The following is a 26,571-nucleotide window of genomic DNA, read 5'->3' on the forward strand; positions in this document are numbered from 1 at the left end:
GAGTTGTGTTGGAGAACACACAAACCAGCATACAGAAACACTGCAGTTTAAATAGGCTTTTACTTTTGTGGAAATAGAGGTATCAGAATCCATCAAACAGTCCAAGTCATACACGCATAAGACAGTCAGTCATCAACATCTTTCAGTTAAGGGATAATCCAAATAATATAGTCCATAAACATACAAGCAGTCTGGTACTCAAAGTTTGCTAGCAGTTGCAAAACTTACAAAAGCTCACAGCACTTTCTAACAGCCAGCTTCCACAACAGATCAGCCCAGCATCTAACAAACAGAGAGTTAACAGTCATTCTGGCTCCCTCTTATGGCCGATCGAGGAAAACAGCAACCAATCACATTTTACAGTATGATTTAAAGAAACAGGTATAGCATTGTTACATGATTTATATATTGCCAACCCAACCATTAGATTATATTCCTAACAAGCAGAACTCATGGTCTTGGGTTTCAATGGCAAATCACTTCTGGAACACCTTGCCGAGAAAACTGTAACCAGTGGTGGGATACAACCGGTGTAACAACCAGCGATCCAGGCATGCCATGCCCCTGAACCATTCTCTGGTTCTTGTTTTTTGCTCCTGCGCATGCGCAGAACATTTTTTATTGTGCTGTGCATGTGCACATGGCGTGCATCAAGTGTTCATGTGCACACCGCACGCCCATGAGCAAACCAGCCGTACTGGCTGTCGGAACCGACCCCTGTAACAACTGGTTCACTGAGCATGCGCTTCAGACTGGAACTGGTAGAATCCCATCCCTGACTGTAACTACTTGTCCAGACAATGTTCAAGAACTGGACATGATTGAATATAAAAAAAAAATAGCAAAGCCCTTCTTTAGAAGCCAAACTTTTTGATGATTATATTTGCCATGGTGGGTTGCATATGTGCAAACTATTCTTACTTAAATTTAGTTAAATTAAGTTAAAAAGCCCCCCATCATTTTACAATTATTATAATTACTTCTACTATTTTGGGATGTTAATTCTTGCTCAATTTCTTCTATTCACCTTGTTTTCATCTCATTAATATGCGTGCATGCATAAAATAGCAACACGATGGAGATTTTAATATTAAGTAAGCTTCAGATCTAAACCTACATCATATGACAAATATTTTGAGGCAAGTCATCGTGGTTTGTTTTAAATGTCCTACTCAACTTTGAATAAACAAAAAACCCCACAAAATTTTAATGTGTGAAATATTAATATCTCGAATTGTAATTAATTATTGATAGAATATCTTTTTTCCTCTCTTAATTACAATATTCTTTTCTAGATAACAGAATGCCAATAATCCTTTTGGATTTAAACATCACTGTACTGAAATAATGTTAAAATATTCATGACTGGGAGAGACATGGGAACAAGGTCAGCCAATGAATAGGCATACAACTAAGTCACCTAATGGGAGCTTAAACAGATCTGAGTGTGCAGAGAATTGAAACAGAAACTTAAGCAGTCTGCTGCTCTGAGAAGTAAACTAGCAATCTATCTGGGCTTGTCTGCTGAAATGAAACTAACTGCTTGTTTACCTGTAACTCTCCTGCCTTGTGTTTTTTTGGAAGAACCACCTGTTGGTATTGAACATTTATTCATCTATTCTTATGTATATAAAGAAGTTACTGAATCCTGCTGCATCAGTTATCTGTGCTTCTGGATTTGAATTTATGCAACAAACTCTGGCAAATAATACAATGTTTCAAGGCATATGCCAACATAATAAAAAGGAGGCAAAAAAAGAAAATTTAAAAATAATAAACAATGCTTGGATTTAGGTCTTCACATAAGCAGTTGTTATGGCTTGTAAATCAGGGCTTATGGCAAAACTGATTGAGGGCGGGGCAGACAAACTTGTATCAGCCAAGAAACCATAATTAAGCAAGGCCAAGATTGGCTGTGCATTGACCTCCTTAGGAAGGGTGCAAAAACCTTACCAAGATCAGGAAATATTTTTTCCCCTTCCATCTTTTTCTGAGATTCCCAACTGGCTTCCCCCGTTTGGCTTAGTGGCAGGAGTTATCACTCAATTGATCTTTGCCAAATGGGGTGGGGTGGGGTGGAAGGCACTCTTCACATGTGCAGAAGCCAGGAGGGTTCTACTCCACCAAGGTGTGCAGAGTTGAGTTGCTCTCCTAGGCTCAGCAACTGGGGCTCCGGTCCACGAAGCTCAATGGAGGGCTCCTCGGGGCTCTCTTGAGCTTGGTTGTTTTCTTGCAGACGTTTCATTACCCACACTAGGTAACATCATCAGTGCTAGAAGGGAGTGAGGTTTTGGGGTGGAAGGGAGGAGGAAGAGGCCAACTGTGAGGTCCTTGGTGCTCTCTGACTTTGTTTTCTTGCAAGCGTCTCCTTACTCACACCAAGTAACACCATCAGTGCTAGAAGGGAGTAAGATTTTGGGGTGGGAGGAGGAGGAGGAGGAAGAGGAGGAGGAAGACCTCCTCTTATAAATAGATATAGAAATAAACAAAGACTGTGGTCTTTGGTGCTTGCTGAGCTTGGTTGTTTTCTTGCAGACGTTTCATTACCCACACTAGGTAACATCATCAGTGCTAGAAGGGAGTGAGGTTTTGGGGTGGAAGGGAGGAGGAAGAGGCCAACTGTGAGGTCCTTGGTGCTCTCTGACTTTAATTGTTTTCTTGCAAGCGTCTCCTTACTCACACCAAGTAACACCATCAGTGCTAGAAGGGAGTAAGATTTTGGGGTAGGAGGAGGAGGTGGAGGAGGAGGAGGAAGAGGAGGAGGAGGAGAAGGAAGACCTCCTCTTATAAATAAATATAGAAATAAATAAAGACTGTGTGGTCTTTGGTGCTTGCTGAGCTTGCTTGTTATCTTGCAGACGTTTCATTACCCACACTAGGTAACATCATCAGTGCTAGTAAGGAATGAGGTTTTGGGGTGGAAGGGAAGAGGAGGCGGCAGCCAACTGGGTCTTTGGTGCTTTCTGTGCTTGCTTGATTCCTCGCAGGCGTCTCCTTACTCACACCAAGCAACACCATCAGAGGTAGCCTGGTGCCTCTGCAAGAAACCCACCAAGGCCACAGAGCCCCCAGGAGCGCCCATTCCAAGCGCCCTCCTTCATTGGACGCGCAAAGGCTTTCCTGCCCGGGGCCAGAGACTCGTTAGGCGCTCCCTTCGCAGCAGCTGTCACCGCCAGCCTCCCTGCCGCTGCCCGGGCCAGCTGCTGCCTACCCACCGTTCCCTCCCTCCCTTCCCTTTCCCTTCCCTTCCCTTCCCCACCGCTGCCAGCTCAGCTCCTCCCCCGCCGCTCGCTCGGCTGATCCGGCTCGAAGCGCAGGAGCCGAAGCGGGCAGCGCTGGTTGGGCAGGTGGACGAGCAAGACGCCCCGCGATCCTCTCCCGCGCAAGAGCCCCGCGCGCCCCTTCCCTGTCGGGCACCATGCGGCCGTCGGAGCGAGCCTTCCTCCTGCTTGCCATCTTGCCCGTCGCCTTGCTCGCCCTGGTACAGCAGCGCACCTCGCTCCCTCCGGCCCCTGCCAAGGACGCCAGCGGCGGCAGCGGCCCCAGCCAGGGCGACCCCCAGAAAGCCTCGCCCGCCTCGCCACCGCCGCCGCCTCCTCCGCCGCCCTTCGCCGGGAATCACAGCGGCGGCGCCCAGCGCAACCCGGTCCTGGCGATGCTGCGCGATTTGCCGGCGCTCAAGGCCGCTGTCATCGGAGCCTGCGCGGCCAGCGCCTGTCTGATGGCCTGCCTGCTGTTCCGCGTCTTCAGGTGCGGCGGGAGGAAGGGGCGAGAGGGTCCCACCACTGCCCGGCGCCAACCCTTCACTCCTGGAACCCTAAAACAGCCCAGCCCTTTCCCCCCAGGACCTCTAACCCACCCCGCTCCTTTGGCAACAGGGGTGCATTTTCTACCCTGTTTGGGGTGGGTGGGTGGGTGGGTAGGTTAGAAGTCTTGCCCACCCCTTAGCTTCCTAAACAACCCCACCACAATCTGACAAGGTAGGCCAGGAGGTTACCTCTGCCTTCCTACTGCGTAAATAATTTTAATTTAATTTTAATTTGATTTATTTTGTCCAGCCTGTGTCAGATAACAGAGATAAGTATAAACAGGATTACGAATACAGGAAATGGATACGAATAAGTGGGGACGGTAGGCGCGTTGGTGCGCTTATGAGCACCCCCTTACAGACCTCTTAGGAATGGGATGAGGTGGACAGTCTAAGGTTAAATTTATGGGGGTTTGGGGATGTAATAACGGAGTCAGGTAGAGCAGTGTTTCTCAACCTTGGTGACTTTAAGTCCTGTGGACTTCAACTCCCAGAATTCCCCAGCCAGCTATGCTGGCTGGGGGATTCTGGGAGTTGAAGTCCATAGGACTTAAAGTCACCAAGGTTGAGAAACACTGAGGTAGAGCATTCCAGGCATTGACCACTCTGTCGCTGAAGTCGTATTTTTTGCCATTTGAGTTTGGAGCGGTAAGGGGTAAACCCAGTTTGCGTCCCAAACCCACAAGGTTTGAATATTCTCAGCCTGCCTCTTTGCATTTAGGCCAATCTGGGCTGTAAGGATGATATTATAGGGAATTATTTTCTGAACGTACTCCCAACTATACCACCGTAGATGTCTAATAACCTTAATAGCACACTCTTATAAGGCAGGCCGTTATATCTTCTTGACGTAAGAGGCTTGAGAGTCTAACAGAGTAATTGCTTAAGAGGGCTTGATCTTTGCCAATGGCTTCCCCTATCCTGACTTTTTAACGTTGCTTTGTTCTGTCAGCATTGGCCTAAATTGGAAATACTTAATGATTCTTTTGAGAAGGGCTTCCCACCCCTACACAAAGGTCAGAAGGCGAAATCTTGCCAGCAAAGGGCACGTTATATATTGCTCTCCACCCTCCTTTTTTTTTTTTTTTGAGAAAAAGGTTTTTATTTTCCATTTTTTTCATTTTCATCCACTCACGTATATACTGTGCATAGCCGGAGCCATACAACATTAAACAATAATCGCAGCAATTCCTCTTGTCAACAATACCCCCCAAAATAGAAACCCAATATACCTCTTCCACTCTCTGTACACCTCTTTCTTCCACCCCCTCCAACTTTCTATCTTCCCTCCATCATCCCCCTCTACCCTACTTCCCCTCCCACTCTACCACTCCTCTCTCCCGATCCACTCCCTCCCTTCCTTCTCATTGTTCTCCCTTTGTGGCTTTATTTTTTATTTATTTTATTTAGTTTCACAAACATGTAAAAGATGACAGGTATAAGTATAAACATAAATAGGAACACGGTAGCTACGGCTATGAATAAATGGGGGCAGTAGGACAGAGACAGAAGGCATTGCTGGTGCTCTTATGCACACACCCTTATGGACCTCTTAGGAATGGGGTGAGGTCGACCATAGACAGTAAACAGCCCAGCCCTTTCCCCCAGGACCTCTCACCCACCCCGTTCCTTTGGCAGCAGGGGAGGTGAAGGGCGGGTGCATTTTCTACCCTGCTTGGAGTGGGTGGGTGGGTTAGAAGCCTTGCCCGCCCCTTAGCTTCCTAAACAACCCCACCACAATCTGACAAGGTAGGCCAGGAGGTTACCTCTGCCTTCCTAGTGCATAAATAATTTTAATTTAATTTTAATTTGATTTATTTTGTCCAGCCTGTATCAGATAACAGAGATAAGTATAAACAGGATTATGAATACAGGAAATGGATACGAATAAGTGGGGACGGTAGGCAGGTTGGTGCGTTTATGAACGAACACCCTCTTACAGACCTCTTAGGAATGGGATGAGGTGGACAGTCTAAGGTTAAATTTATGGGGGTTTGGGGATGTAATAACGGAGTCAGGTAGAGCAGTGTTTTTCAACCTTGGTGACTTTAAGTCCTGTGGACTTCAACTCCCAGAATTCCCCAGCCAGCTATGCTGGCTGGGGGATTCTGGGAGTTGAAGTCCATAGGACTTAAAGTCACCAAGGTTGAGAAACACTGAGGTAGAGCATTCCAGGCATTGACCACTCTGTCGCTGAAGTCGTATTTTCTGCAATCGAGTTTGAAGCACTTTACCTTAAGTTTGTATCTATTGTGTGCTGGTGGATTATTGTGGTTGAAGCTGAAGTAGTCATTGACAGGTAGGACATTGTTATGGATAATTTTGTGTACTATGCTTAGGCCAGACCGTAGGCGGGGTAGTTCTCGGTTCTCCAAGGCCAAAATTTCAAGCCTGGTGCCGTAGGGGATTGTATTGCGAGTAGAGGAGTGGGGTACTTACGAAGAGGCTGGAGAGGAGTTGCCAACAGCCGATGGCTTGGTGGTGAGGCGGGTGAGATTTAAACCCAGGCTTTCTGAATTAAGACGGAGCCGTTTTGCCCAGGCTCAGCCAGAGTGGAGCGTATGAGCTCTCCCCCACCGTAATCACAGTGACAGCACTCATTAAAAATGTGACTTTTCAGGGAGGACTGTGGGAAACCTCCCTACTTCCCCTCCAAACAGGATATTTTTCTGTAAGGGAGGAAGCATTTCCCCACTTCAGGACTTCTGCTGCTTGATCTTAACGCGGACCTGAACAATCAGAGCAGTAAATGGATAACAATAGCAATAAGCACTTAGACTTACATACTGCCCACAGACAGTTCACGGTCCTCTCTAAGCGGTTTATAGAGTCTTGTCAGCCCCACAACAATCTGGGTCCTCATTTTACCCACCTCGGAAGGATGGAAGGCTGAGAGAACCTTTATCCTACTGAGATTCAAAATGCCAAATTGCTGGCAGCCGGCAGTCAGCAGAAGTAGCCTGCAGTGCTGCACTCTAACCACTGTGCCACCACACTCTAGGAAGATGTTGGTGATGCAAATGGCAAGAAGGATTAACTTTCCAAGTGCTGAGTTCAGGATTGCTCTGACATCACCCACTGGGGTTCCAATCTGTGCTTTTATTTAGTCCTCTTTCTGCTCAACTGCATGACAAACTTAATCCCTTATAGCTGGAGCCAGCATGGTGTGGTGGTTAAGGCCATAGGCTAGAAACCAGGCGATTGGAGTTCTAGCTCTACAAAGCCAGCTGGGTGATGCTGGACCAGTTAGGGTTAGGAGTTCTCTCTCTCTCTGTCTCTCTGTCTCTCTGTCTCTCTGTCTCTCTGTCTCTCTGTCTCTCTGTCTCTCTGTCTCTCTGTCTCTCTGTCTCTCTGTCTCTCTGTCTCTCTGTCTCTCTGTCTCTCTCCCTCCCTCCCTCCCCATCTCTCCCTCTCTCTTTCTCTCTTCCTTCCTCCCTCCCTCCCTCCCTCCCCAGTTGTCTTATAGTAACACGCCCTTCGCTAAACCGGGTGTGGGAACTCACACACCCAGTTGCCTCTCATTCCCAGGATTTGTGTCAATTAATCAAGCCTAATCACTTAGTTTCATAGCGAAGCATGGGCTAATGTGTGTGTTTGTGTGTGTGTATGTATGTATGCATATATAACATAATATACATACAGGTAGTATGTAATTGAGCCTGGCATTGCAGCCATAAGTCATTGCAATCATTAACCAGGCCACCATCTGATTTTATGCCTTTTTGTGATGGTTGTTAAGCGAACAAAGTGTGATTGCTAAGCAAACCCATTTTATCCACGGAGCATATTTTGCCAGGCAATGGAAGTAAACACTGGAAACTGGCGAAATAAGTAAATAAATAAATAATAATAACCTATCAAAAATCAGTTAGGTACCTGCAGTATCCTGCAAACAGCTTTAAAGGTGAGCCAGTTGCCAAGCACTCAAGATGAGAATCACATGACTGCAGGAGTGTGTGTTGCCGTTGTCGTTTCAAAATCAGGTCATAGGTAGATTTTTTGGGGTGGGGGGGAAGGGAGTCTGTTGTTTGAACGGTTACTTAGCAAACAGCCATAAATCAAGAACTACCTGTATAAGCAGAGTGTTAAAATTTCTCTACGAAAGGGTGTCTTAATTCCACTTTCGGCCATCTGTCAGTCTCCAGATGTGCGGTGACAGCAGTTGTCAATATCCCCTTGTTGTCACCAAAGCTTGGAATTCTGGGAGTTGTTATCCCAGCACATCTGCAAAGGTGTCAATTGAGAAAGGCTGTTCTCATCAGTGGTCTAACAGCTTCCAGCTTTCACGGCTTATGTTAGACGCATCTACATTCTGGGTTACATATGTTTACACCAAATTGGGATGATTAAAAGAACAGAATATTAAGAGTTTCCAAGTCAGGTGTTGTTGTGGCCCACCAGCGGAGCTGGCAGCAGAGTCAGACAGTGGGGAGGTTGGGGAGGAACACAGGCCAGTCCTGGAGACTGGGGAAGGCTCTGATGAGGGCTCTGCATCAGAGGCAGAGACGGGGCCGAGGCCGTCGGGCAGTGATCAGGTGCCTACAAGGATAGACAGCAGTGAAGCAGAGGAACAGCTGGAGCCTGTTCCCAGTGTGCGCATGCACAGAGCTGCCAGAATAAGAGAACAATTCAGAAATCAGAGTCGACTTGGGAGTAAAGTCACAGGTGGAAGGTGATTGGCCCCTCCCATAGGACATAAAAGAGGAGCGAAAGGGGAGTGGGCTTTTGCAGGGAACAATTTGTTCGTTCAGTTGTTAGATTCGTTTCAGGAGTGTGAAGATCTGTCTGTGAATCTCAGAGACTCTGTGCCTAGTCTTTCCTTGCACAGCACCTCACTGGGAAAATATTTACATGGCAGCTTTCCAAGATAGTTAAGGTCTGTAGTCATAAATATTCCTTTGAAAGACTGTTTAGCAGGCCTTTGCTGAGTGTGAATGAGAGGAGTTCACATTCGTTTAATAAAAGGGGTTTTGTCGGGACCAGGAATCTGTTTCATGCTTTTTGGAGAAGCCTGGATCACAACAGGCGTGTTGGCTGTGTAAAACCAGGACTGGCAATATTTGCTCCCAAACCCCTAAAGTAATTTTTGACAGCTGTTCTGACCTGAATCTTTTACACAGGGATACAAGCAGTCCTCGACTTATGACCGCAATTGAGCCCAACATTTCTGTTGCTAAGTGAAATGTTTGTTAAGCGAGTTTTGACAGATTTTACAACTTTTCTTGCCGTAGTTGTTAAGAGAATCAGCTGCGGGGTTAAGTTAGTACCACGCGATTGTTAAGCGAATCTGGTTTCTACACTGACTTTGCTTGTCAGAAGATCCCTGGGTCATTGCAACCGTCGTAAATATGAGTCAGTGGCCAAGCATCTGAATTTCAATCACATGACCATGGGGATGCTGCAACATTCATAAGGATGAAAAACGGTCATAAGTCACTTTTTGTAACTACGAGTGGTCACTAAATGAACGGTTGTAAGTCGAGGACTACCTGTATATGTAAGATTCAGGGTTCACACAGCATGCTTAACCAGGTGGGTTACAAGCTGCAGTTTGTTCATTTGTAGGTTTTAGGAGTTCTGAAGACCCAGCGCTTTTGATTAGTTTATTTCATGTTTCGATTAGTTTATTCATGTTTTGATCAGTTGATCATTGGGGTTCAACTCCAGAAACTGGGTTGATTCCATAAACGGGTTCATTTCCTGGTGTGAATGTGTTAGACTCAGGAACTGTTGGTGTGGCTTTCTCCCTGCAAAGCACATGGGCGCTACTACAGACGCAGCGCTCTGATGCTTAAAGAGGTAATGAATGGGAAAGGTCACATCAGCCTTGGCTGCCGTCTGGGGTATTCAATTTCTTGTTTACAGGAAGCCTGCGTGATCTCTTTTGGAAATCTCTCCCATGGCCTTTTCCTGAACAGAAGGTCCTGGTAGGCAGATCTTTAGCGGAAACTTGGTTTTTGGATTTAGGGGCCAGAAAATTTTCCAGAGGAATAAGCCGGCTGCTTCCGGCCAAAGTCAAATAAGCATGTCGAAAAGGCTCGAAAGATTTCCTAAAACCTGTTTTTCCTGTTCTGATTCTTTCACTTGTCAGGTTGGTCTGAGGGGAAAAAAAGGACAAACTAACCCAGCAGTGAAATGTTCTCTGTTGCTGGAGGTTTTTTCAGAAGAGAGCGTACAGCCATTTTGTCCAGAATGGTATAAAGCAGTGATGGCAAACCTTTTTCTTATGGCGTGAGAAAAATTGTCCCTGTGTATCAGTGGTGGGTTCCGGATCCCATTCCAACCAGTACGGTTGGAACAGGCCCGGTGTCACCCACATGGACGTGTCCAGTGCGCGTATACATGTTGTAGCTGCAAACGACGCTTCCGCAAGCCTCAGCAACGCTCCAGCTGCTCGGCGGAGCGTTGCGCCTGTACGGAAGCGCCGCAAGTGTTAAAACACGGTAAGGAGCTTGGGCAGGCGGGTGAGCCCTCCAGAGCACCGCACTGGAATGAAAATGGAGAAAATGGCCTTCCCCTAGCCCACCCAGAGGTCCACCGGAAGGCAGAAATGGATTATTTCCGAACTTCTGGTTGACCCGTTGAGGCCATTTTTCACCCTCCCCAGCCTCCGGAGTTTTTCCTGAAGCTCAGGGAAGGCGAAAACAGCATCCCCCAACCCTCCAGAAGGCTGAAAATCAGCTGGCTGGCACACACATGCTCACTGGAGCTGATGGCTGGCGTGGCAGCAAATACGGCTTCACGCGCCACCTGTAACACACATGCCATGGGTTCTCCATCACAGGTATAAAGTCTTCTGCTTGATCAAGAGATTGGAGTAGATAGGCTCCACTGTGGTCCTAACTCAAGGATTACCTAAATTAATATTACTAATTATTGCTACAATCCCTTTTGTGGTTCCGGAGGGGCTGAAGTTCTTGCAAAAAAGACTGTCTTGGCCTCCAAGCTCTGTTTTGAAAGAAGAGGCTTCTTGCCAATTTCCCAACAAAATTTGGGGTGGTTCATCAGTAAGGCGGGTGGCTGAACTGCAGCCACAAGTTACACAAGAGGATCTGTTTTTCTTGGAGGGAGTTAGCCCTAATTTTCTTTCTTTTGCCCCAAGAAGCATTTGGGGAAAAGCAAAAAAGAGGACAGGGAGGAGCACATGACCCACTTAGAAATGGGTCCAGTTAATGTGGAATAGTTTATTTGATTTATTACAGTACAGTCCCAAAGGTGTTTTTCCAAAAGGAAACAGGACTTTCTCGGGGTTTTTTCCCCCTTGAAAACATTTCGCTTCTCATCCAAGAAGCTTCTTCGCTTCAGAACTGAAGAAGCTTCTTGGATGAGAAGCGAAACATTTTCAAGGAAAACGCCCCAAGAAAGTCCCGTTTCCTTTTGGAAAAACACCTTTGGGACAACCGGGATGATTGAGAGACAACATAGACAACTGCAATAAGATAGTCCTTGACTTATGACCATAACTGGGAGCAGAATGCCTGTCGCTAAGCAAGCCCATTGTTAAATAAGTTGTGCCCAATTTTACAACCCTTTTTTGCCAAGGTTGTTAAGTGAAGTACGGTGTTATTAAGTGAATCCAGCTTCCCCCACTTCTGACTTTGTTTTCAGAAGCCAGCTGGGGAAGTCACAAAGGGTGGTCAAATGACCCCAGAATGTTGCAACCATTATACATACAAGTGTCTGAATTTTGATCATGCAACCACAGAGTTGTTGTGGTTTATAAGTGTGAAGACCAATTGTGAGTTACTTTGTTTCAGGGCTATTGCAACGTCAAACAGTTGCTAAGTGAATACTTGTAACTGAAGGACACCTATATTGCAGCTTGTTTATTTATGTATGAGGTAATACAAGCATATCCTGCTTTTTCTTCAAGCAGGCCTTGGTAAGGCCACACTTGGAATCCTGCATCCAGTTTTGGTTGCCATTATGTAAAAAAGATGTTCAGACTCTGGAAAGAGTGCAGAGAAGAGCAACAAAGAGGATTAGGGGACTGGAGACTAAAACATATGAAGAACGGTTGCTGGAACTGAGTATTTCGAGTTTAATGAAAAGAAGGACCAGGGGAGACATGATGGCAGTGTTCCAGTATCTCAGGGGCTGCCCCAAAGAAGAGGGAGTCAAGCTATTTTCCAAAGCACCTGAGGGCAGGACAAGAAGCAATGGATGGAAACTAATCAAGGAAAGAAGCAACTTAGAACTGAGGAGAAATTTCCTGACAGTTAGAACAATTGATCAGTGGAACAGAAGTTGCCTCCAGAAGTTGTGAATGCTCCAACACTGGAGGTTTTTAAGAAGAGGTTGGATAAACATTTGTCTGAGGTCGGGTAGTGTTTCCTGCCTAAGCAGAGGGTTGGACTAGAAGACCTCCAAGGTCCCTTCCAACTCTTCTGTTCTGTTCTATTCTATTCTATTCTATTCTATTCCACTCCACTCCACTCCACTCCACTCCATTCTTTAATTTGTACTTGTTCCTTCTGTTTTTCTACACAGTAAAACCCACCCAGCAAAGTGGATACACTGAAAAAAATGTATTCAGTTTAAAGTAATCCATTTGGTTATCAAGGTTGTAGAAGGACTTCCTCTTCTCTTTCTGTTTTTCTGCAGCATCTTTAAAAATTTTCCGCTGTAGTACCCAATATGTCTTGTCATGTTTGTTGTTCGTTTTGCCTCAGGCTTAGAAAAAAAAGTCTTATTATTTCATATCTTTCTGCTTCTTTTGATGGTCAGGTTTGTAGAACAGCTTGGAATATTTTAATGAGCATATTCTGCCTTTGTAGTACCCACCGGTAATATTTTATTCCCTCTCCTGCCTGGTTCGAATTTATTGGAAATGGCAGTGGTGCCAGGAATGGTTAGTGGGCAAAGAAGAAGGGGCAAGCGAAGAACATGCGGGTGTGATAACATCAAATCGGATGCAAAGTTGAACATACAACAATTAAAAGAACCTGTGCTTGACAGGGTTGAATGGAGAGCACTCGTCTACACAGCCACCAAAAGTTAGCAATAGCAATAGCAATAGCAGTTAGACTTATATACCGCTTCATAGGGCTTCCAGCCCTCTCTAAGCGGTTTACAGAGTCAGCATATTGCCCCCACAGTCTGGGTCCTCATTTCACCCACCTCGGAAGGATGGAAGGTTGAGTCAACCTTGAGCCGGTGAGATTAAAACCGTTGAACTGCAGATAACAGTCAGCTGAAGTGGCTGCAGTACTGCACTCTAACCACTGCGCCACCTCGGCTCTTTTAGTTGGACCCAACTAAATGGCTAAAAACAAACAAGCGAAGCTGGTTCTCCTGCTCCAGCTTTGTTTGAAGCATCTTCAGGCCAGCTTCTCATGGGAAGAACAGTTGCAGGAACTGGGCATGGCTAGTCTAGTGAAGAGGAGGACCAGGGGAGACACGATAGTAGTCTTCCAGTATTTGAGGGGCTGCCATAGAGAGCCAAGGACAGAGAGCCAGAGATCCATGGATGCAGTGGCTAAGACACTGAGCTTGTGTCAGTCAGAAAGGTTGACAGTACGGCGGTTCGAATCCCTAGCGCCGCGTAACAGAGTGAGCTCCTGTTACTTGTCCCAGCTTCTGCCAACCTAGCAGTTCGAAAGCACGTAAAAATGCAGGAGGAAAATAGGAACCACCTCTGGTGGGAAGGTAACAGCATTCTGTGCGCCTTCTCGACGTTTAGTCATGCCAGCCTCATGACCACGGAGACATCTTCACACAGCACTGGCTCTTCGGCTTTGAAACGTAGATGAGCACCGCCCTCTTGAACTTGGAACAACTAGCATGCATGTGCAGGGGAACCTTTACCTTACCAGAGAGAGGTGGGAGTCAAGCTATTTTCCAAGGCACCTGAAGGCCAGACAAGGAACAATGGATGGAAACTGACCAAGGAGAGATTCAACCTAGAAATAAGGAGGAACTTTCTGGCAGTGAGAACAATCAACCCACGGAACAGACGTTGCCTTCAGAAGTTGTGGGAGCGTCATCCCTGGAGGCTTTCAAGAAGAGACTGGACTGCCATTAGACAGAAATGGTGTGGGGGTCTCTTGCTTGGGCAGGGGTCAGACTAGATGACCTACAAGGTCCCTTCCAACTCTGTCAATCTGTTCTCATTTTGTCCCTGAGCAAAATCAAGCACCATCCCGCATTTTCAGGATCCTAGAAACTTTTGCCTTAAGGTGGGAGAGGATACTAATTTCAAACATCAAGCCCTAGATTTCATCTCCCCCAAGTGACGCTACTGCCAGCCAGCCTCTGAGAGAGGACTCATTTTTGGATCTGCTCTTGAATGGGTGGTTGAGCATCGATCCTTTTCTCCTTTAGGCTGCTTGACTAAAAATAGATCTCCGGCTCGAGATCAGCCTGCAGAACTAACCGTTTGAAGCCAACGATCAAATGAGGAAACTCAGCTGCTTGCCATGTGATGTGACATTGTGCCTTCACCAAGCAGCTGGAGTGGCGGAGGGTTGCTTCACAGCTCTCCTGCCAACGGCCTTGATTGCATTTTAAAATGAAGCAAACAAAGAAAAAATATTTCCACGCTTTTGATTGCATGGCCTTAGTCTTACTAGCAAGATTCCAACTGCATGTGCATAGGCTTGCTAGTACTTTGTCTTCTTGATGAGGAGGAGGAGAAAGAAGAAAGAAGAAAGAAGAGAAGGAGGAGGAGGAGAATAAAATGAGGGGGAAGAAGGAAGAGGAAGATAAGAAGAAGAGGAGGAGAAGAAGGAGAAGGGAGAAGTAGATGAGGGAGAAGAAGAAAAAGCAGAGGAGGAGGAGACGAAGAAGAAGCAGAGGAGGAGAAGGAGGAGGAGAAGAAAGTCCGAGGACGACGAGGAGAAGAAGATGAAGAAGCAGAGGAGGAGAAGGAGAAGAAGCTCAGAGGAGGAGGAGAAGGAAGAGAAGAAGAGGAGGAAGAGGAGGAAGGAGAAGAACAAGATGATGATGATGATAACAATAACAATAGCAATAGCAATAACAACAATAATAATAAAATATATTTCCAAAAATTCCTGAAGACCCAATTAAACCCAGGTGACTTTCTTAGGAAATGGTGAAGTAACTGAGGTTCAGTGCTAGTTTTGGAAGCAGAGCCCGAACCTAAAAAAGAACAAAGAACAAAGGAAGAGCACAGGGCCAATGGCGGGTGTGGGGTGTGGGTGTGGGTGTGGGTGTGGGAGTGTGAATGCTACAGCTGACGATGAAGGTCAATTTCCAAAGTTTGTTATCTCACAAATGGGAGTGTCTTCTTCAGGACAAAAACATTGCCTCCTCCCAAGTTCTTTTCTGACTGCTGATCCAAAAGGACTGCTTGCCTTCATAGCACAGGAAATGGGCTGTGGGCTTTAGGGACAATCCTCATTGTTTCCAGCAAGTTGGAGGGGGCTTCCTTTAGTCCTTGTGACAGGAGAACCTATAGGATGTGGAAGTATAGGGTTAAAACAAAAGATCCAACTGTTTGAGCTCCTTAGTTTTGTTTTCTTTGAAACCACTTCCTTCCAACTTTGGATTACGGTAGCTGCCTTGCCCCACCTTAAAACATAAGTCCGAGACAAGAATTCAGCAAGTAAAGCTGTGAGAATGGTGTTTTGATTAACCTTTCCAGATTCCAGTGAATCTGACTTGTCCATGCCCTATTAAAAGCAGGTTATCAGGAAAGGTGGAAACTCACTTCCACCAGAAACCATCAGAATAACAAAAGAACAGAATTGGAGGGGACCTTGGTGGTCTTCGAGGCCAATCCCTCACTCAAGCATTTTGCACCGATGGTTGTCCAGTCCCGACTTAAAAAATGTTCAATGATGGAGTACCCACAACTTCTGGAGACAAGTCATTCCACTGGTAAATGGAAATCCCTCCTTAGTTCTAGGTTGGTTCTCTCCTTGATTCATTTCCATTGCTTCTTATCCTCCTCTCAGGTGCTTTGGAGAATCGGTTGATCTCCTTTTCCTTTTGGCAGTCTCTTAGATATTGGAAGGCTGCTATCAGGTCATCTCTCTCTTTGTTAGACTGGACATACCTAATTCCCTCAACCATTCATTGTACGATATAAGATGATCCAGATCTGTTACATCATCGCTGCTGCTCTTCTCTGCACTCTTTCTAGAGTCTCAACATCATTTTTGTATCGTGGTGACCAAAACTGGATGCGGTATTCCAAGTGTGGTCTTACCAGGTGCACTGTAACTATCCTACTATATTAATCCCACCATAGTGGATTGGCAGGGCGGAGTGGGACGGTGGCCTAGAGGTAGAGCTCTCGCCTCACAGTCAGGAGGCGGTGAGATCGATCCTAGGTAGAGGCCGATATTTCTCTCTCTGGATACATTGAGGATATATCTGCCGAACAAAACTCCGCATTGGTGACAGGAAGGGCATCTGGCCAGTAAACACTCGGCTCCATTCAGTTGCCCAGACTCCACCCCGCCAGGGATTATGGGGTCTTAAAAATGATGATGATGATGAATTGGCAGGAAATAAATGCAACTCGAGACTTGCTCTGTGCATTTAACTACCTGCAGAAACTAGGTTGTAGAAGCACATGATTCATGTCCTTCAAAAGTGGACTGTTAAGCCACCACAAAAGTGAACTTAAAAGTGGGTGTTGGCAACCTGACTGATTCCTTGGCGGTGACTTTCTTGAAGCTTCCACAGAACTGCTAAAACTACCTAGGTCAAGTTCAACAAATATTTGAAATTCATAAATGCAAGCAGCAGATGCCAAGTGCCAGATGTTTAAATAAACCCAGAACAAAGGGTGCATGAGTAATAATGTCCACAAAGATCAATGGGAGTGTATTCTCATCTCCACTTTAAACAAAAAGCCTTCTGAGGTAAATCCTGTCGACAAAGGGATGGAAAGTTCCAGTTCCAGTTCATCACAAAGAAGGATACTTGGATCACCAATCTCTTTTGAGATCTTCTGGAATTGCTTTCCCTCCAAAACCCATTTTTCCCCAGGAGGAACTTTTACAATGGATCTCGGGAGCCCTTTGTGCTGCCGAAGACAGCATACTTCAAAGCCACTGTAATGCTCATTTTAGTAGCGGAAGATGGTGTGTGCACAGCAGAGAAAACTCAAAGCTGGAAGGTTCATGCTTCACCTGGTGCAGCTGGCTATAAGGAATTGGGAAACTGAGTGTGATACATGGCCAGTTAAGATCAGTGAGTTTAAGAATGTCTCCTCGGGAAATTTCAAGGCACTTGAGATGACCTCACCGTGGCCACACCAGAAGCAGTGAGATGGTTCGCTTCCTTAGATATAGAATTTTAACATCTATTGCATTGCAATTCTGTGGATCCGTATTATGGTGATTTTATTATGGTTTTATCTTAATTTAATATGTTATCTATTGTAGCAATAGCAATAGCAATAGCAGTAGACTTATATACCGCTTCATAGGCCTTTCAGGCCTCTCTAAGCGGTTTACAGAGAGTCAGCATATTGCCCCCAACAATCTGGGTCCTCATTTTACCCACCTCGGAAGGATGGAAGGCTGAGTCAACCCTGAGCCGGTGAGATTTGAACCGCTGACCTGCTGATCTAGCAGTAGCCTGCAGTGCTGCATTTAACCACTGCGCCACCTTGGCTCCTTGTATTGAATTGTCTACATCTGTCTGTCTGTCTGTCTCTCCATCCATCCATCCATCCATCCATCCATCCATCCACCCACCCACCCACCCACCCACCCACCCACCCACCCACATCTCTATCTATCTATCTATCTATCTATCTATCTATCTATCTATCTATCTATCTATCTATCTATCTATCTATCTATCTATCTATCATCTATCTATCCATCCATCCATCCATCCATCCATCCATCCACCCACCCACCTGCCCACCCACCTACATCTATCTGTCTGCCTGCCTGTCCGCCCACCCACCTCTATCTATCTATCTATCTATCTATCTATCTATCTATCTATCTATCTATCTATCTATCTATCTATCTATCTATCATCTATCTATCTATCTATCTATCTATCTATCTATCTATCTATCTATCTATCTATCTACCTACCTACCTACCTACCTACCTACCTACCTACCTACCTACCTACCTACCTACCTACCTACTTATCTACCCACCTACCCATCTATATCTATATATGCCTGCCTACCTACCTGCTTACCAGAAGTATTCAGCAGGTTCTGACCAGTTCTGGAGAACCGGTAGCAGAAATTTTGAGTAGTTCGGAGAACCAGTAAATACCACCTCTGACTGGCCCCCATCTTTTCCCTGCCTCCCGAGTCCCAGCTGATTGGGAGGGAATGGGGATTTTGCAGTATCCTTCCCCTGCCATGCCCGCCAGGTTTCGCCACCAAGCCATGCCACGCCCACCAAACCACACCCACAGAATCAGTAGTAACGTGTGCCATAGGTTTGCTATCGCACGTGTAGAATTCCTGAACCCTTTTAAAAACACCTTTTAAAAGGGCAGGAGTAGAAATATCGTGGGCTTGACTTCAGTGTTTGTAAATTGTGGGCTAAGAATTTCTCAGCCATCATTCTCATTGGCATCCTTCAATCTCAAAAGACTATGGAATTGTGCTGTGAAAAGAGGTCAAGGCTGGAGTGTCCTCTCCAGCACGAGGCCTGGGTACATTAATATGGAGAATAGACTGTTACCTAAGCAGCAGATCCGCCCTCTTAACATCACTGAAATAGTCCAATGGAACGGCAGAGCCAATACGATTGGTTCCAGCTGCGTCGCAGGAGTTACCAGAATGTGGTTGTACACAGTCACAAACTGCTTCCGGGACTCCGGCTCCGGATTTTGCCTGGAGGTTGACCCCCGAAGCCTTTTCCAGTAGTGGATTTAGCCACAAGGCAGTGGAGGTTTGTAATCAGAGTTTCCCTTCTCCTAGAAAATGGTTCTGCCTCTTGATCTGCCATTGGGGCGTAGAGCCCTCTTCCGCCTTCAAAACCGTTGACCGTCTTCTCTTGTAACCCTGGAAAGGGGCCCTTATGAGGGGCTACCAGCCGGGCCAGCTGGACCAAGGTTGTTTAAGGAGGTGTTACTCCTCCATCACTCACCCTTTGTCCTGGCTCATGACAGGCAGAGCCTGGCTTCCTAAATATTGGGCCCAGGATGGCGGGTTTTTCTCAGCCATGGGAGCCTGAAATATGCAGGCTACATGGTTATTAGCATCACCCCCTAGAATCAGACATGACTGGACTGGATAATTTTATCTTAGCTTATTAAGCAACCACCGTATTTGGGAGGAACATGTCAGGTGTGATGAAGCCCGTCAAGGAAGGAGACACCAAGCATCCTTCCACCAACACAGACAGGACAACCACTAGCATATAAAATAAGAGCAACCACCTACTCCCCTCTAGCACTGATGATGTTATCTAGTCTGGTAATGAAACATCTACAAAGAAACCCACCAAACTCAGACAGAACTGAGGGTCCCACACACCAAGACAGGATTGTATGATCCTACCTCTGGGGCCGATTCAGGTAGAGAAAGCATTGCTTTCTTTCACGAGGTGTAAAGATGCTTTCAACATAGCCAAAGTCTTTGGGATAAGGAGGCCTGTAAAGTGTCAGCAAGAACAATACAAAACGGAGCGGACGTCAAATAAATCTATAATAAAGACGCAGAGGGGTGATTTTAATTAATGTTACTGATGGCGAAACTTGAACTAGAAGCCGGGATGTTTTCTGAAATAAATAGTGTAATCTTGAGAACGTTTTCTAAACACCTGCCAGCTTGTATTGGTTTTTAATAGCTCATTATGCGGTTTGCATCTAACAAGCTCATTCAAATGACAGTTGAGCTGATAGAGGACAAGCTGTTTAATCACTGGCAATTTCATTCCTAAACTGATGTAATGTGATGGCTCCAGGGTTTTTGGGGGGGGGGTGGGGGGATGGGCAGGACTTGGGCAGGGCAGAACACATATACATATATATTTTTCTCCAGAAAAATAAAGCCACGTGCTTTTGATTATTCTCATGAAATAGATTTTACTCTAAACACTCGCAAACATGAATTACGAGAGCTGGCTTTCTCAGATAACTAAGATGCTGGGCTACAGATATTGGACCTACAAGGAAGGGGAGGGGGAATTGAAAATTGTTCCTCTTAAGCTGTTATTGTCAAAGGGTAAGAATGTAAAATAGGGACACATTGGCTCGGTTGCTAAGATGCTGTGCTTGTCAATCAGAAAGTTCGGCAGTTCGGCGGTTCAAATTCCTAGCACTGCGAATGGAGTGAGCTCCCGTTACTTGTCCCAGCTTCTGCCAACCTAGCAGTTTGAAAACGTGTAAAAATGCACGTACAAAAATAGGAACCACCTTTGGTGGGAAGGTAACAGCGCTCCATGCTCCTTCGGTGTTTAGTCATGCCGGCCACATGACCACGGAGACATCTTCGGACAGTGCTGGCTCTTTGGCTTTGAAATGGAGATGAGCACCGCCCCCCTAGAGTCGGGAACAACTAGCACATATGTGTGAGGGGAACCCTTACCTTTTTACCTTAAGAATATAAAACAGGCACTGTCTACTTGCTGATATTGTCATGCATTTAATGAGTCAGCTAACTTAGGAGTTGCATGCACACAACACGACAAGCTTGGATAATTTTGATTGGTTTGGGATTATAATGTGGGGAAAATACCAGCCTATCTGGTTTATCAATAGTGTGTTAGGGCAAACCCAACCAATGTTTTGTGTTCCAACTTGTGGTTTTAAGAGAGCTTCTTAGAATTGCCAGCTTCGACATGAAACAACTGACCGCCTTCTAGGATCATATGTTGATAAAGAAGAGAATAGTTTGCTTATTTTGGGTGTGGACAAAACGTTTCACTGAATAAATCATATGGTCTTAAGCCAGAAAGTCTAAGTCTGTGATTCTTCTCCTTACCCCACCCCAAGTATCATCTCTATCCAAGTGGTTGTTGATAGCTTGGAGCACCTTGGTGGTATTGAAGAGATGGTTGTAATCTTTCTCAACAGACATGGGTACCATGCAATTAATTAAGGGACGTGGTGGCTCAGTGGCTAAGACACTGAGCTTGTCGATCAGAAAGGTCGGCAGTTCGGCAGTTCAAATCCCTAGCGCCACGTAATGGAGTGAGCGCCTGTTATTTGTTCTAGCTTCTGCCAACCTAACAGTTGGAAAGCATGTAAAAATGCAAGTAGAAAAATAGGAACCACCTTTGGTGGGAAGGTAACAGTGTTCTGTGCACCTTTAGCATTTAGTCAGGCCGGCCACATGACCATGAAAATGTCTTCGGACAGCATTGGCTCTTCAGCTTTGAAATGGAGATGAGCCCCCTAGAGTTGGGAATGACTAGCACACATGTGCGAGGGGAACCTTTACTTTTTACCGTGCAATATCTAAAATCTTTTCTTTTTTTCCTTTTTAGGTCTAAGAGGAGGAATAAAAAACCCCGTAAATATGATATTATTACAACTCCAGCAGAACGGGTGGAAATGGCTCCCTTAAATGAAGAGGATGATGAAGATGAAGATTCCACAGTGTTTGATATAAAATATAGGTAGGGAGAAAGAGGGATGGATACACAAGTCTGGAGATTATTGGGGGAGCTTCATTTTGGGGCTATTCCTTGATCTCAAGGAAAGACACAGCTTCATTAAGGAGATGCCCTTTGAATGGGATTCACTGTAGGGCCCCTGATGGACATCAGGGTAGGATCCGTTACCGTATTTTGCAGACTATAAGACACATTTATTTCCCTCTAAAAGAGAGTGAAAATTTGGGTGCATCTTATACACCAAATGTAGCCCAGCCTCCACCCTTTGGCCTCTGCCTCCCAGGAATTTGCCTCCTTGCAGCAAACAGCCTGTTTCAGTTTCAGCACATCCTGATTAGCACAAGCAGCTGATGGTCGGTTGGATTGGCCTCCTGACCATCAGCTGTTTCAGGCTGCAGGGATTGCCATTGCCTATTGCCTCCATGCACCGTGTTTTTGGCCCCTGTGCACCCCATTTTCCTCTCATTCCGATCCCCGCCACCACCTGAAACGGGCGGAAATTGGGGCGTGCAGAGGCAGCAATCCCTGAAACAGCTGATCATCAGAAGGCTGAGCCAACCAACAATCAGCTGCTTGTGCTAATCAGGCTGTGGTGCAGTTGAAACTGAAACAGGCTGTTTGCTGCAAGGAGGCAAATTGCTGGGGGGCAGAGGCAGAGGTAGATTTTTTTCTTGCTTTCCTCCCCAAAAGCTAGGTGCATCTTATACTTCAGAGCATCTTATACTCTGAAAAATACGGTATTTATATCAACCCAGACAAATGGTTGTGCAGTCTCCTCTGTAGAATATCCAGTGATGGAGCATCCACAACTTCTGACGGCAAGGCGTTCCACTGATGAATTGTTCTCACTGCCTGGAAGTTTCTCCTTTTTTTAAAGGTTAATTCTCTCCTTCAATAGGAGGAGACTCTATGGTGGGGGGACAGGACTTCCGGTTGGCTCCAGAATTGAATGGGGAGCTTCCAGTTAGGACCTTTGTGGCTCTTTGAGTGTTTAAGGTTGCCGAGCCCTGGATTAGTCCTACTCAATTCCTGCAACTGTTCTTCCTATGTTTGAGCTTCTAGGCCCCTAGTCATCTTTGTAGCTGTTCTCTGCACTCTTTCTAGAGTCTCAACATCTTTTTTATATCCTGGTGACCAAAACTGGGTCTAATATTCCATGGCCTTACTAAGGTAAGGCCTTAGTAAGCCAAGTAGAGCCAAGGTGGCGCAGTGGTTAGAGTGCAGTACTGCAGGCCACTTCAGCTGACTGCTATCTGCAGTTCAGCGGTTCAAATCTCACCGGCTTAAGGTTGACTCAGCCTTCCATCCTTCCGAGGTGGGTGAAAGGAGGACCCAGACTGTGGGGGCGATATGCTGACTCTGTAAACCGCTTAGAGAGGGCTGAAAGCCCTATGAAGCGGTATATAAGTCTAACTGCTATTGCTATTGCTAGGTATTATAAAGTGGTACTAACACTTCACATAATCTTGATTCTATCTTTTTTGGTAGCTGTAGCACACTGCTGGCTCATATTTAAGCGATTGTCCACTAGGATTCCCAGATCCCTTTATGTGTCCTTTATATCTTTTATAGGCATAAGAGAGGTTTTGTTGAATATTTTATACATTGCTCCTCATACTGTCAAGGTTCCTGTGGCAGGCCTGGTCCGTTTTGAAGTTGACACATACCCTTTCAGCAGAAGAAAAATCTGCATCTCTGGCCAGCCTTGAATTGCTGATTGTTTATGAATTTTAGTATTTTTAAGGCATGCGTTTAAGCGTGTATATCCTCTCCCCTGAGGCCTGCCAGAAGAGAGAGAAAGGGAATCAAGTCATTGAAAAAAAAAAACCTTCTACTCATGAAGGAAACGAGCATATTTTTGCATCTGCCCCATGCTGTTTTTTTCTTTGAGATATGCCACTTGTCACAAAATCTGACAGTAGGTGACCTTCCAAAGCATCTGAAGCATGCATTACTTGGCTTTCCACCCACCAGATGACCATTTCCATGATAGAGAGATGAAGGGTATATTGAAGGAATAAGGTAAAGGTACCCCTGCACATGCGTGCTAGTTGTTCCCGACTCTAGGGGGCGGTGCTCATCTCTGTTTCAAAGCTGAAGAGCCAGTGCTGTCCGAAGACGTCTCCGTGGTCATGTGGCTGGCATGACATCAATGCCAAAGGCACATGGAACGCTGTTACCTTCCCACCAAAGGTGGCTCCTATTTTTCTACTTGCATTTTTTACGTCCTTTTGAACTGCTAGGTTGGCAGAAGCTGGGACAAGTAACGGGAGCTCACCCTGTTATGCGGCACTAGGGATTCGAACTGCTAAACTGCCAACTTTTCTGATCAAAAGCTCAGCTTCTTAGCCCCTTAGCCATCCTGGCAGTGGTCGCAACCGGTACGCTGCACATGGGGCCGGGTGTCCTGGTTAGGCTTGTGTGCTATGCATGCATGCGCATGCCACCACCCTGCGACACCCAGTTGCTCAGCGGTGGCCGTGCAGGCGCCGCATGCTGTGCGTGTGTGCACAATTGACCAGTCGCGTTAAAAGCAGCCATAGAACACGGGCGGGTGGGTGAAACGAGTCACCGTACTCTGCTCGGCCACTGCTCCCAGCTACTACTAGTATGCCCATACGGGCCGAACCACCTGGAACCCACCACTGCATCCTGGAGAGCTATGATTAACAACAAGCCTGGATTTGAAGCAGTGTGGGGGGAGAAGTGTTTATGGTTCTAACAACTTGTTCCTCACTTCAGCAATCATGGTTTAATCAATTGGAGAGGCAGCCTGGAAGAAAGTGATCTCCCTGAACTGAAAAAAAAAATATTTGCTTGGCGCCAAGCAAGTAATACAAAGTTGGAGGCATTTCTCTTTCAATGTGAACAATTTAGCTGTGTCTCCAGTAGACTTTCTCTCTATTCAGTTGACACAAAAGCAGTTTGGATTAGCCCTGGAGGGGATTTGCCTGGGAGAATCATCTAATCCTCAAATTGAGCTCTCTAGTTCAGTTGTAATTCTTAAATGATGAGTGGCTTGCTAGCTAGAAAGTATTAGGGGACTGGAGGCTAAAACATATGAAGAACAGTTGCAGGAATTGGGTATGACTAGTTTAATGAAAAGAAGGACTAGGGGAGACATGATAGCAGTCTTCCAATATCTCAGGGGCTGCCACAAAGAAGAGGGAATCAAGCTATTCTCCAAAGCACCTGAGGACAGAATATAAAGCACCAGGTGGAAACTAATCAAGGAGAGAAGCAACCTAGAACTAAGGAGAAATTTCCTGACAGTTAGAACAATCCGTGGAACAACTTGCCTCCAGAAGTTGTGAATGCCCCAACACTGGAAGTCTTTAAGAAGATATTGAATAACTTATTTGTCTGAAGTGATGTAGGGCAGGGATCAACAATCTGTGGCTCTGGAGCCGCATGTGGCTCTTTCATCCCTCACTGTCGCTCAAAATATGCTCACTGTCGCTCAAAATATGCATCACAACCGCCAATGTGTGATACCCACCTGCACATGATTTATTGAGCTTTTCCAACCATGGATAAATCCAAGAAAAGAAAAGTTTCAGAAGGGAACATTTAATTCAACTACATATCTACGGTAGTTCTGTGGCCACTCAGGAAATAGTCAGGCACGAGAAGGGTTTTGTGGCTCCTGGTGTTTTCTTTTTTGTGGGAAACGGGTCCAAATGGCTCTTTGAGTGTTTAAGATTGCTGACCCCTTGGCGTAGGGGTTTCCTGTCTAAGCAGGGGATTGGACTAGAAGACCTCCAAGGTCCCTTCCAACTTTGTTATTCTGTTCTGTTCTGTTTTCCTTTTCTTTCTCAGTGCGATGTGTGCATCTTCTAATGATGCTAATTTGGTTGTATATCTTTCCTCTTGCTTTCTCAGGTGAGGTCTTTGGACTGGACTTCTGGAGAACCTGTAGAAAATGATGCAAGAACTTTGGAACCAAAGGAGAGATGGAGAATAATCTTTTTTGGATCCATAACATTTTGATCAACTCCTCTTTTAAACAGAAAAAAGTGGATGTTGGATTTGACACTTGTCCCATTCCTAAATAAATACATCTGTTACCTTCCTGGATGAATGATGTGATGAATCGAAGGATTTCTTCTTTCTAAAGTTTGTTTTTATTCTGAAGACAATCCTTCTGATTTACCGTAGCTTCAGATGCCACCAGCAAATTAGAGAACTGAGGTCAGCCACAAGCATTCAACAATTCAGAAGCTGCCAAGACATCCTTTGCTCAAAATATTGAAGGAGACAGATGGATTCTGATTGCATTCTGGGATCGGTTCTGAACTGCCTAAAATGTTTGCTCTTCTTGGGTGCAACTTGGAACCCGTATCGGTTGTGCTGAAATTGTTTAGCAAGGTTGTGTGCACATTTGTGTTGGAGGGGGAAGAGAATTTTGATGGGTAACCCTTTCAGAGATAGCTCTCATGCCTTGGTATTAATGAGGACTAGCGTGCTGCTGTATTAATTTACAGTAAGTTTTTACAGGGAGTTTCCCGCAAACTTTATATCTTTTCCCCCCAGAAGGTAGATTCTGATAGCAGAAGAAAACAAAATACAGTAGTGAATTTCAGAAGAAAGGAATTTTTTTAAAAAAAAATCCCCTGTCCTTCTCACCCTCGCGGGGAGGACTGATTTTTACATATGCACTGTTTTGCTTTCTAATAGCCTCTCATCATTTTTTTTTCATTTCAAGGCAATTAGCAGTCGAATTATTGGATTGGAAGAAGAGGTTTTGCCTTCATGCCAGAGTAGTCCCATCTGTTCTCTCCAGCAGAAACTCCCCAACCTGTTTTCTCCCAAGAAATATGTGTGTGTGTGTGTGTGTGTGTGTGTGTGTGTGTGTGTGTGTGTGTGTGTTTTCTGACTGGCAATTAGGACAGCTGAACTTCCACAGATTGAGTGTCTTCAGCTCCAATCATTTCATCTTGGTTTGAACCAGGGGTGGGCTTCAAAAATTTCCGCAACGGGTTCTCTGCTGGTTTGCTGGGTGGGCGTGGCCACGATGGGCATGGCCTCCTGCACTACGGTGGGGGGGGGGAGCATTTTTGCCTTCCCCAGGCTCCAGAGGCTTTCCTCGAGCCTCTGGGTGGGTGAAAACTGCTTCCCCCATTTTTCCACCTCCCCGAGCCTCCGCACAGGCCCTGCATTTACCTCGCATCCAAAACGGGCTGCATGGAGACTCCTGGGAGGGGTGGGGGTGGGCGTGGGGTGGGCATGGCCAGCCAGGGGTGGGAT

At 45.8% G+C, this 26,571-nt stretch overlaps 1 protein-coding gene across 2 annotated transcripts; it reads left to right on the forward strand.

Moving 5' to 3' along the window:
• The first annotated feature begins 3,217 nt into the window (after positions 1–3,217).
• FAM174B (family with sequence similarity 174 member B) lies at positions 3,218–25,399 on the forward strand. 2 transcript variants are annotated; one of them, XM_014059547.2, is made up of 3 exons: positions 3,227–3,750; positions 21,196–21,327; positions 25,207–25,399. In XM_014059547.2, exons 1-3 carry the CDS (start codon positions 3,419–3,421, stop codon positions 25,208–25,210), a joined length of 468 nt encoding a protein of 155 aa, XP_013915022.2. In that variant the 5' UTR covers positions 3,227–3,418; the 3' UTR covers positions 25,211–25,399. The 2 variants fall into 2 exon arrangements, with proteins under 2 accessions (XP_087560467.1, XP_013915022.2); XM_087704341.1 differs by lacking the exon at positions 25,207–25,399 and having other exon boundaries at positions 3,218–3,750; positions 21,196–21,331.
• The last annotated feature ends 1,172 nt before the right edge of the window (positions 25,400–26,571 follow it).

This window comes from Thamnophis sirtalis, unplaced genomic scaffold, assembly GCF_051295495.1.
Source record: "Thamnophis sirtalis isolate CommonGarterSnake01/CBP01778 unplaced genomic scaffold, rThaSir2_p1.2 scaffold_2, whole genome shotgun sequence".
In the NCBI taxonomy this organism is placed as follows: Eukaryota; Metazoa; Chordata; class Lepidosauria; order Squamata; family Natricidae; genus Thamnophis; species Thamnophis sirtalis.

Excerpts from the sequence above, each read along its gene's own strand:
- FAM174B (XM_087704341.1), top strand. The coding sequence starts at position 3,419 with ATGCGGCCGTCGGAGCGAGCCTTCCTCCTGCTTGCCATCTTGCCCGTC. Across the intron at positions 3,751-21,195 it reads CTGCTGTTCCGCGTCTTCAG|GTCTAAGAGGAGGAATAAAA; the intron begins GTGCGGCGGGAG and ends TTTCCTTTTTAG.